This window comes from Sceloporus occidentalis, unplaced genomic scaffold (assembly GCF_023333645.1).
Source record: "Sceloporus occidentalis isolate IW3139 unplaced genomic scaffold, rSceOcc1.0.p SCAF_18, whole genome shotgun sequence".
NCBI lineage: Eukaryota > Metazoa > Chordata > Lepidosauria > Squamata > Phrynosomatidae > Sceloporus > Sceloporus occidentalis.
Genome location: NW_028316998.1, coordinates 8,976,977 through 8,989,119, shown reverse-complemented (window position 1 = coordinate 8,989,119; position 12,143 = coordinate 8,976,977). Strand labels below are relative to the sequence as shown.

General features: G+C 39.3%; 1 protein-coding gene across 1 annotated transcript in view; it reads left to right on the top strand.

Moving 5' to 3' along the window:
* LOC149302582 (dynein axonemal heavy chain 5-like) overlaps positions 1-8,650 on the top strand; it is a 110,974-nt gene extending 102,324 nt beyond the window's left edge. The window contains exons 67-69 of the mRNA XM_089482290.1: positions 1,678-1,886; positions 2,589-2,810; positions 8,432-8,650. Of these exons, the coding sequence (XP_089338416.1) occupies positions 1,678-1,886; positions 2,589-2,810; positions 8,432-8,650 (650 nt within the window). The remainder of the gene's footprint in view (positions 1-1,677; positions 1,887-2,588; positions 2,811-8,431) is intronic.
* Positions 8,651-12,143: the final 3,493 nt, after the last annotated feature.

Below are 12,143 nucleotides of genomic sequence, written 5' to 3'. Positions count from 1 at the left end.
TGATAGAATTCACAGTTGCTTCAAATGTGCATCAGCAGCTAACAGATGCACATTCAAGCAGAGCGTCATAGCTATGGAAGCCTGCGAAGGTCAGACTTTAACAGGATTTTAAAAATACATTTGCTTTTTCAGTCGATCTTCCCTCTTTTTGCATTTGGCTTCTACAGACTCCCATGAGAGATATGATGGATGGGATTTGAATCCACGTCCTTTCATTCTGGAAAGGAAAATAAGTGTTTACACAAATAGACCCCTCATTTTCATGCAGTAAATGTAAGCACCAATGTTAAGAGCTAGCCATTTTAATATATAACCATATCTTGCCAGCTGCCTCACCAAAAATGAAAACTACTGCTGGACCCCAGCCTTGTCTCTTCGAGAGTGGAGGAATGTCAATTACAGCCGAGCTGGTGCAAAAGCTCTTTCAGTAGTTTGGTCCTCATGACCATCCATACTCAATTCCTATTTCTCTCTATTTGATTTTTCTTGCTATGTTGCTATGATGTACAATACTAGTATAAAAATAAAGAGAAATCAGAAAATGTTCAAAACAATGACGTTTATCCAATGTGCAGTTTATATATGTTTATAAAATGCTGTCCAAACAGAAATCTAATTGATACCTCTTTTCTCCTAGTTATGTGTCATTTAACAAACAATTGTTTAACAGCATATACCTTAGATACTTCTCCCAGAGGTGTCATTATCATGTTATCTCTGCCATCGTCCTGAATTGTCAGTGGTAAATGTTTATTCTTCTGCCAGATTCACATAGTAACTAGTTGCTAGTTGAGGATGAATGAAAGCTGTAGTTTTAATAAGTGCTAAAGGACCACCAGATCCAAACCAACTATGTCCTTTACAATCTGCTCGCTGTACTTAGAGGTGAATTCTGTGATATGAGAGAAGTTTATGGAGTCCTTGCTTGCACTAATTGATCCTGTACACTAATCATGCAATTATGTCACGCATACTAAAGGGAGCCTGCTGGAAATCGACCACGTGTCCCATCTACTGGAACTGGGTTATTTAGACATGACTGTGAGCTGTGCCTGGTTTGAGTCATACAGGGTTCTGTATAACTCACTGATCTCTCATGTGTGCTGATGTTTGTTTACTAGCCGCTTTGAGATTTTCAGGCCTGTGTAGCTGTAAATCTCCTCTGTATTTATATCAGCGCATTTCACTCTCAGGCCACATTGCAACACCCACGGCCGACATCTGATCCTCAGTCATGTTCAAAGACTGCTATGGGTCCAACCTCACACAAATAAGCTTACAGCGGAATCTGGTCTTTAGAGAAAAGACCAGAACATTGGAACATATGGAAGATATATATACACAACATCACCCCTACATGTATTTCCAGCCATTCATCCCCTATGGTATTTTTTTATTTAGTGTAATTCAGGGCAGCATATAAAACACTCTCCTCCTAATATAATACTCTATAAGGGTCATCTATTGGTATGCACTGGAGCCGTGCTCAGATGTATCAGAGGGATCATATGTATATTTGCTCATAGGGTCCTGCAGTATTTTTTTTATAACGAAAATGCCCTTGAATGTGGTATATTGCTACTAAGTGCATTTTTGAGTAAAATGCTTGCTGCCAGGAAACAATGACATAGGGAATCCACAGTATTTTATTTAATACTGAATTTTTGCTCCTTTCAGGTACCATCATTATGTCTGAGGATTTACGAGATGCTCTGGATAACATGTATGATGCCAGGATTCCAAAGCTGTGGTATAAGATTTCCTGGGAGTCAGCCACCTTGGGGTTTTGGTTTACCGAGCTGCTGGAAAGGAACCAGCAGTTCCGAAGCTGGTTATTTGAAGGCCGACCTAATCAGTTCTGGATGACAGGATTTTTTAATCCCCAAGTAAGATAATTTACATACTACTAATATTTCACATACACTTCAATCCCACCGTTCTTTGTCTCTGGAACTACTTGTTCCTAGCAAGCCGTAGTCTTACACACACTGGCACATGCCATGCAGCGTTGTGTTTATTTTGCACTGTCTGCAGTCTACAGGAAGAGAATAGCTAGACAAAAACCTGGGGCTCACATATAGCAAGTTGTTTCAGCAATTAAAATATCTTTGAAGTCATTAATGCCATGAATGCCTTAGGTGGTGCACATTAGTTCTCTTTCTCCATGTTAAGCATTGTAAAAAGTCAGCAAAGATCTTGGGGTGGAATTAGAGTGTCTTCATTCCATCCAAAACTCAGAATAAATCTGTTTAAAGACTTCTTTTAGAACCTCTAAGAATTCTAGTTCAGAGGGGCCAAAAATATTCCTTCCTGGATCATGGTAGTCTTAAGCAGCCCTAAGTAGAGAGGAGATGTTTCATAAAAGAGCGGGATAATTTACGTATATTCAACATGGCTTTAGATCTACCAGATCAATGGGATCCAGGGCAGATAATGTGGGCTAAACTGACCAGTCCTATAGCAGCCTTGTTTCTTGGCTATAGGGTATATGCCGAAAGGATTTAATGTTTACTATAATGCAGCTGGTTTAAAAATGCATTGAAGCCATTGCCTTTAACTTATCCATTATCTATGGGTTTTTTTCACAGGGCTTTTTGACAGCCATGAGACAGGAAACAACTCGGATGAACCTATCCAAAGGCTGGGCGTTAGACAGTGTCATTTTACATAATGATGTCACAAGAATGATGAAAGAAGATGTTAATGCCCCCCCTCCTGCTGATGTCGGTGGCGTATACATTTATGGGCTTTTTCTTGATGGTGCTGGTTGGGATCGCAGAAACACAAAGCTCATGGAATCTTCCCCTAAGGTAACAAAATAAATGGGATTGGATTTTAAAGGGAAATCTCCAAAATCATAAACAATTGTGCATATATCCAGATACTGAGCCTCAAAAACTGTAGTGTATTGAACATATATATATATATATAGTTTATGTGTTTAGTTTAGTAGCCATAAAGTTATTGCACAGCGCTCTTTTTGTTTCTGATGAGCTGAAGGTTTTTTAACCTTTGTCCATATTTTAGCTGCATGCAAAAGGCTTTGTAGGGTAGATTGCTATATTGAAGAAGAAAGTTTTGTAATTTTGTTCAACGATAGCTGGAGCAGAATGGGGCTGATAAACATGCTGTGGGGGTCAATGTCTATCAGTCGAGCCATGAACCAATGGGCTGCTACCTACCTTCTTTCAACAGGAGAAATATACATAATAGATGCTCCATCAGATTCTGTATATCTAGATTTCTATGACAATGTCATACAGTGTTAATAAAATGCTCTGTAAAGAGCATTTGTCATTGAAAACGTTTATTTTACTATGCGCAGTTCATGTCTGATTACGTCATGCCATGTCAGCATATCCACTAACCATTCAGGCCTGGTAAACAAAATTGTCCTTTCTAAATACCTAGTCACTAACCAGAAGGATACTGGTGACATCAGACAAGTTGTGCCTATTTAAAGTTCTGGTCCCATGTGTAGATAAAGAAGACCATCACTAAAATGTCACACTCTAGGATTTGCAGGATAAAAGCCAAGACGTAAAATAGTAGTTTTATAGTTAGACTAAAGTAGAGCAGCTGTGAACTGTTTCATATTTTCAATCAGATCCCCTTGGAAACATTTTTTGGTGAAGAGCCTGAACACACTAACAGTTGGATAACACGCCTGTGCAAGTCTGACTCTAAGCTGTTGTTAATTAGTCAGTTTCAGGATATTTTTACCATGCACTTTAAACTTTGTGCATCACTTAATGAGATGAGAATCATTTGGTATGGGTAGCCCTCCTAAAGGTCAGCCCATCCTAGATGAACCATACTCTGTGTTTGAAATAGCACAATAATTTTTACATCCCCCCAGCCATTTCTTCACTTGTGGTAGAGACTGCACATCACTGTTTTAGGTGCAAGAATTATTTGCTTGAGAAGGAATGAGTGACATGATGAGACATAAGTAAAACATATATACACAGATGTCATGAGTCTTCTAACCATGCCGTGTGAACATTATGCTCTTTAGTTACCAGCAGGAATTGGAACAAAACAATCAATTCCGCATTATTATCCTCACACTTACACCAGCCGGTGGACACAACGTTTAGTACCATATACCCTGTAATGTCTGCTAAAAATTATGGGGGGACATTTAAGTTTGCCCAGCCTGAATGATTTTCCCTGTTACGACAAAACCATGATAATTAAAATTCTACCATTCTACTGCTACTTATTTAATCTATGCCATAGATAGAAACTAAACTATATCGTAGCTATTGTGAGAATATTCATTCTGTCCCTGCTGGTATTACTATAACTAGTTTTATGAAGCCGTATTATGCTAAGTACTTGTGCCAATTGTCTAGTTAAAGGGATTAGAGGAATCAGCTGGAACACATATGGGCTATCTTGTGAAAGAATTTTCTACCCACTTACTACAAGCTTATATATTTTTTATAAATACAATTTTATCTATCTATATATCCCTATGGATATGGTTCAGGATTTTTACATAGAAAAATAACATTTGACCATTCGACCCATCTAGTCTGAACATTTTTCCTGATGTAAAAACTCAAACTTTACTCAGTCCTTTACACCTGTCCCATTCATGTTAAAATTCCCTTACTGAATTAGCGTCTACCACTGCTGGGAGGCAGTTCCGCTTATCTAAGCCTTAATTACGTGCCATCTATGCCTCTGATCCTCTTGTTTTAGATTATGACCTCTTGTAAATATATATGCTCAAAGGGTCAGACAGCCTGGAGTTGACTTCTTTATATTCAATTATGATATCCGAGCATCTCACTGGCATTAATTTAAACCATATTATGTTACAGACAAGCGATGGTTTGCACAAGGCTCATTGTTCTAACCATTTGGTTGCCATGATTATAAAATCGCTATAATTTGAAGAGCCTTGGGTTGGCCGTCTTTAGAAAGCCCCTGGCATGTGAATATGCCTCTGTAGCCCGTATGGCTTAAATAAGGGGAGAGGATTGATATGATGACTTGCAGTACCAGGGCCGGCCCTACAATGGAGCCAAGTGGGGCAATTGCCCCAGGCGGCACTTTTGAAGGGGCGGCACTTTGCCGCCCCGCACGGTTTTTTTTTGTTGTTTTTTTTTGAGGCAGAGGAGAGAGAGGGGCGCCGAGTGGTTTTCGCTTACCCGCTCGGCGCCCCTCTCTCTCCTCTGCGAGCCCTCTAGCTTTGTCTCGGTGCCGGCTTGTAATGCTGAGCGCCGGAAGTGACGTCAATTTCCAGCACTCAGCATTACAAGCCGGCACCGTGGCAGAGCAGAGAGACTCGCCGCTGGACTGTTTAACGGTAAGTACAAAGGGGGAGGGTAGATAATGGCGTCGGCGAAGTTTAAAATGCTGCCCCCCCCCGGCGTCGGCAGGGGGAGGGCGGCATTTTAAACTTCGCCCCAGGCAGCATTAAGTCTTGGGCCGGCCCTGTGCAGTACTGTCAGTAAAATGCCCTGAGAATGTACCTCTTATAACTAAGCTGCGGCAAAAGAAAGGAGATTTCCTTTTTTTTTTTATTTAGGAAGGATCACTGACTACAAATCACTCCGTGTATGCTTAAACTTTGTTATTTTCGCTTTCTATTCATTCAGCACTGTCAGTTTGAAATGACATGCCCAGACAGTGCTTGGGCTGAGATTTATTCAATGGCCACATGGAACAGGGCTGTATCGTTCACACCTAAGGCTTCCATAAATGATGCATCCGATCTGTAGCTGTTTCTTTGAAATTGCCTAATACGTTCTTTTCAGATTAAAACAAAAGACTCAATTCTGTAAATGGTTCTCATTGTATTTTCTATTATACATATGGTTTTGTGTGTCTCTGGATTTCTCACAATTTGGATGTTTTCTCAAATTTTATGTGTATGAAGGAAAGCAGAAAACTCACACATGGCTACAATTGCTTGGAACAGTTCTTGTCAATCTTTCCCCGGATAGTTGAGGAGTGGCTGTAGAGTTTATATTTGAGTAAAGAGTCCAGTGATCGGAGTGGCTGATATAAGCACTTCTTATACTTGATCAGTGAGTGGCTTTGGAGCTTTGGTCTACCTGTTGGTCTTTTCACTTGGGGTGAGTTGGTTGGGTGATAGCCCAGAGGTAAAGACTTATACTATATGTCCCAACTGGTGACCACCTTACCACCTTACGTTAACATCAATTGAGGGGAACTGTTGGTGTTAGGATTAGACACAATACATGTGTTATTTTGTTCAAGAAGAAGGTCATCTTAATTTATGGCTGAATCGCATTATTGCCCCTGATTTACTCTCATTCATTGCTTGGTCTGTTTCTGAAACTTTGTGTTGCGATGGATCAAAAAAACAAATCTATATTCAGTAGCAGCAAAATCATTCAAAGGAGATGGAGTTGATGAAACAATTGATTTTTGTCTTTCATCCACATATCCCATTATTGAGATTTTAATCAAGATATGTCTCAAACACCCCTAGCTGGCTGTGGCCAACTTGTCAGCATACAGAAATAATTGACTCTTTTGGCAATTTTAATATTTATAATTATATTGTAATTAACCGTGTTGCTTAGTGTTGTTGGAGTAATTGGAACTGCTTTTTCTATGAAGATCGATACTCATACCTAAGAACATACAGACTACCCTGAGCCCTTACTGTTGGGCTGCAAGTGGGCGGATCTAGACATCACTAGATGGGGCTGCCGACATCATTGGCAGGACCGCTGACATTGCATGCAAGGCTAGCCCTAAATGCACAAAAATGATAAGTGGTAGGAGGGGAAGTGGGCGGGGAGTGGGCGGACCTCAGCGAAACCCAGAAGATTTTCTGCAGTGACTCAGAGAAGCCGTGCTTCACCCGGATTCTCCGGGCAAAAACCCAGAGAGTTCCAAGATATGCCTATACTTATACTCATAAAAATACCAATTCCATTAGAGGTGCCAGACATTGCCTGTAATCAAGGATAAATATTCAATAGCACATTCCTTATAGGCAAAGACAGATTAAGGAGCTTTTGGATGTGGCGCAATTACAGAGCAACGGGCCCCTTGTCTCGATTTCCTGCATTTAGCAAATTATTTTTCCCTGTTTGCTGCCTCTTGCGTTTTTTTCCTTCTGTTCAATTCTTTCCTCCCTTTTTTAGCAATTTCTTTTGCCATCCCTCGCTTTTTTCTTCTCTCTTGCTTGTCTGGCTTGTATATTTTTCATATTCTTTCTATTCTGCCCTCCCCCACATACACACAGACACACATACAGTATATACGCACACACACATATAGTTATACACTCATATACATATACTGTGTGTATATTTATCTATATATATATATATATATATATATATATATAAACAGTATCTTGAATATCCTTCACGTCCCTCCTGTAGCTCCCTTGCTGTGCTGCACACCTGGAAATGGCATTACTTCTCTGCGCACAGAGTCAGTGGGGGAGGATGATTGCCGCACATCAGAGACACAATCAGATTGCCGCTTCATGGGACAGATAAGAAGTATAGACATGTCAGATTGCCGGGGCCCTGGAGCAATTGCTCCGTGTGCTCTGCCGTTAATCAGCCCTGCTTACAGGATATAAAAGGCACCAAACCAGGCTGATCATATAGTGGCATAACGTTTTCTGCTATTCAGATTTACTGAAAACTTCCTATGTTTTCCTTAAGCTTTAAATACATTGGTGCATAATCCACTGTTAGATTTCAGTACATAATGTTTTATAATAAAACACATTTTGTTTTCGCAGCAGTCAGATATATTCATACAGGATATATGCATAACCCGGGAACTACCTAGGGTAGGCTCCTCAGAGCTATCCCTTCTCTGAGTGAGTGGCTTCATGAGGGGCCAAGGCTAGCCACATATAAGAGTGGGGGTAGCCATCTATAGGGATGAGGATAGCCCCAGGCATCCTTTTGTGGGTGGAGAGTGGGCGTGGCCAAATGCTATTCCCCTGACCTGAGATCCAGAGAAGTAGAGCTTCACCTAGAGACTCTGTGTCAACCCTAGAGGTTCCCAGGTATGGATATACGTACTACTGGAATCCTGAAAACCATTGGAATCTGAGAAAATATCAGTAATCTCAAAACCACACATCATCAAAGATTTGTGTATTTACAGTGCTCATTTTCAAGAATGGGGCCGGTCTGTCAATAGGGACATATATTTAGAGGCTCCCTAAGACATCAAAGTACAAGCAGCACATTTTAGGGGGCTCAAAGAACCTTTGAAATATGTAAAATCACAGCTCATTTAGGTCAGTCAGATCTTGTGGCCAGCTCAGGTCAGTAAGCGATGAACCAGAAGCAGTATGTTTAGTAGGTATCTGTATGTTCAAATGTGAAATGATGAGCAATATAAAACATGATGCTAAAATGTCACCTGACCTTTTGTAAATGATGTAATATTGTGACATTCTTCTTCCTAGGTTCTGTTCACAAATTTGCCTGTAGTCCATGTCTACGCTGTGAGCACCATGACCCCCGCAGACCCTAAGAAACAGCTGGGAAACCTTTATTCCTGCCCTGTGTACAAGAAGCCTCGGAGGACAGACCTCACATACATTTTCTCTTTGTATTTAAAAACCACAGTAGTCCCTGACCATTGGACCTTGAGGGGAGTGGCTCTTCTATGTGACTCCAAATAACCCCAACAAGGAGCAGACTTCCTGATATCTTATAATATAGCAATGTTATGGTCAAGAAGTACAAATACATGATTATCCGATGGTACATGGCACTTGATATGAAGTTCTAAATGTTTATCACCATCTTAATGTTCACTGAATTCCATTGGACTTGCCCAAAAGAGAGAGGTAGTATTTATAGCTGTACAAAATAGATTTCAAGCACTTTACTATATACTCTACTTAGAATAACACAAGAAATGGAAAATTCCTACCTATAAAAACTTCATTCATCTCCCCTTTAACCATGTTAATTATGCATGCATAATCAGAGGAACATCGGTGCACATCAACCTATTCTGGATTAACAACAAAAAAATATAATACTGTATCAGGATTCACAAAATATCACAGAAATATGATATATTTGTGGATTAAAATAAAAGTATAGTTCAAAGCACATAAAAAACCAATACTCATTTCATGTCTGTTATCTGAAAATGGCTTTGCTGTGATAGTCTTGCATTTTTGTTCTGTATTGGTACAACTTTAAATAAACCGAGCAATCATGAGACTTTTGTAGCCTTTACTTTTAGCGTTTATTCACAAAACAACAATGAGCTTCATTTTACACCATGAACTGTGGATTAAGCAGGGTTAAAGTGATGCACTTCTTAATGAACTGTTAATGTTATCAGCTGTGTAACTACTCCACATAATTTACCCTCAACTCAATCTTTAATAAATAAACCACATTTTAAGGGATTAGTTCATAAAAAGATGACAGTTTAGATTCAAAAAATTATGCTGGTCAGATGTTAAAATGATGAATATTACAAATTCATTAAATATCCTGTTTCTGAGGTTTTCGTTGGTTGTTTTCAGAGCTGCAAGTTGCTTCAATGGAAACAGATCTTCTGTGGGGCTATACTCTAGCTAATCCCCGAAGAGCTTCATGCCAGGAGGATGTTCCCTATAATTATCTTTTAGAGCTTCCATAGCTGTGTTGAGACTTTGGAGGGGTCTAGGGGGGCTTTTATTGGTAGTCTAGTGAAAGACTGAGCTAGTCAATTGAAGAGTGAGATTTAGGAGCTCCATGCTTCTTGGACTATGGCCTGGTGACATTCACATCCATGGTGAAGAGTAGGGGCCAACCCTTAATTATGGTATGTGGTAGCCACCAAACACTTTGCATGCTACTTACAGTAAACTATAGCAATTTTTAAATAATACATGGAAAAAGGTAAGTACGCATATTGGCAAATTTGCCAAAAAAAAATGAAAATCACACAGCAGTGCACAGATTTTGAGGATGTATAACCAATTAAGAGTACCAGTTACCTAGAAACATAGAATTTGACTACAGCTAAGAACCATCTGACCCACCTATTCTGCGTGGTTTTCCGGACATAAAGACTTAAATCTTAATCAGTCATTGGTGTTTTCTTGCTTTCATCTTATGTTTTTTTTACATTTATTTAGCATTATGGTTTAGTGATTCATAAAACTGGGACTTAAACATATTTATAATATTTATATATATATATATCCTCCTTAAGTTTCAAAACTTGTTGAAACATTCCCACTACTACCAAAAATGCTGTATCGAGATAACATGCTAGAAATGTTTTTTTTTTTAATACAGCTTCAGGAGTACAGAGCTGCCTTTAAGTCAGTAACTCGCTGCATGAACCAAATGCAATTTACATCTACTAAATAAATTTCTTCTTCTGAGATGCACATCTTATTTTGCCACTCTAACTCTTGCCATGTTCCGAAAATAGGTTTAGCCTATTCTCAATAAGCCTTCAATTTACAACCTTCGAGTTTAAAGAAACTCTACGTATTGTTCTCCAAACTCCATTATAACTTCATATCTTTGATCCGGTCTATTGCTTGGTGTGCTGAGCTGCATCAAATAACTAGGTGACTCAAACACACCGGTAGGCAATCCACAATTCATCGCAGCTTTGTCTTTCCTGTTAAATGTCAAATCTTTAGAACCTGAAGTATATAACAAGAAAAAAAAACATATACCGGTACAAAAAGCTTGCTTTTTGTAAATTACTGAATTTATTGGATAGCTCCTTTAGGTATGTGCTACATGGGCGTTGTGGTGTGTGCCTTGCTAGTGTATTAGAAAAAAGTATTTTTAAGAGGATACATCGAGCAATGCTGGTGTTAAATATCAGATCACAGATTTTTTATTTGTTGATTTACTTACATTTTACGATAAGTTCCTTACGATGTCATCCTTATTTTACAGAATTGTATAAGTTAATATTCTGCACAATATGATTGAAGAAATATGACAGACATGTTAGCATGTTAGTGATTTTAAGATATGTCACCCACATATGTTTTTTACTATATTGGTAACAATTAAGTCACAAACTTACAACCCGACATGAGCCCTTTCGATGGTCAAATACAAAAAATACACAATATGTGGAAATGAGATCTGTAATTTGACAATGTATTGCAAACAAAATTCACTTTAGGATATGAAGAAAACACCAAGCCCTGAGTTCTATCAAAGCAATACCTTTTAGAAACTTCTGGGTGCTCCTTGATTAGTCCTGTCAGAAAATTGACTACTAGCCTATGATTTCAGAGCTTCTCTCATTGTCCTCAGTTTCTCTTGAGTACAGCAGCTTGGAGAACCTTTGTAGTCAAGGTCGCATTGGACCTGCTGGGATCAGAGAAGGTGTGGGACCCCTGGGAGGATTGTCAACGACATGTTTGTGGTTATAAAGGTAGGAAGAGTGAATCCCCGAAGAGGATTATCTCAATTTTTCATTTGTTAGTCTCAGGGCAGCTGTTCAGTCATGTAATTCTAAGATTTGTTTTTGTAAATGTACCTGGCGTAAAGCAAGCAAACTGTTAGGAGAACAGGTTGTTAAACTGATCAGAAACTTGATCAGATGACATGAATAAAAACATGCCTCCTGCATCCATTGATATTTCTGAAGTGAATTTGTAAAAGGATGAACCTGAAGGCTATGGGCTCAAGATTAATGCTGGACAGGTGCAGAGGGTACACTGCTGCCAGCCACCCTCACACTCTTACTGAAACCTCAGCGTCGCTAAATCTGTTCAAGCGATCACACTCAAAGCACAAACGCAGGAGCACAGCAATAGAACTCCCAGAACAAAATGTCCAATTCTTCCGGGCATTCACACCAGTCACTAAAGCTTTTTGCTCCTGTGATATTCAATTGAGTTTATGCGTTTGTCGGGAGACAGCAATAGCAATGCTTTATTAAAAAATCCTCTAAGCACCAGCCTGTGGAAAGGTGTAACAATAAGAGAGAAAAGAATGCACCACACACGGGGCAGATTAACAATGGGGCCACCAACCCACCAACCTCTAGGACCTGTCCATCTCCACCATAGCTATTGTGATTTGGATGAAATGATGGGGGTATGCATAGAGACCTTAAGCAGATTTTTTCCATTAGTGTAATTGATAAAGTCATGACCTGTTTTAGACAAAATGTTGCCATCACAAAAT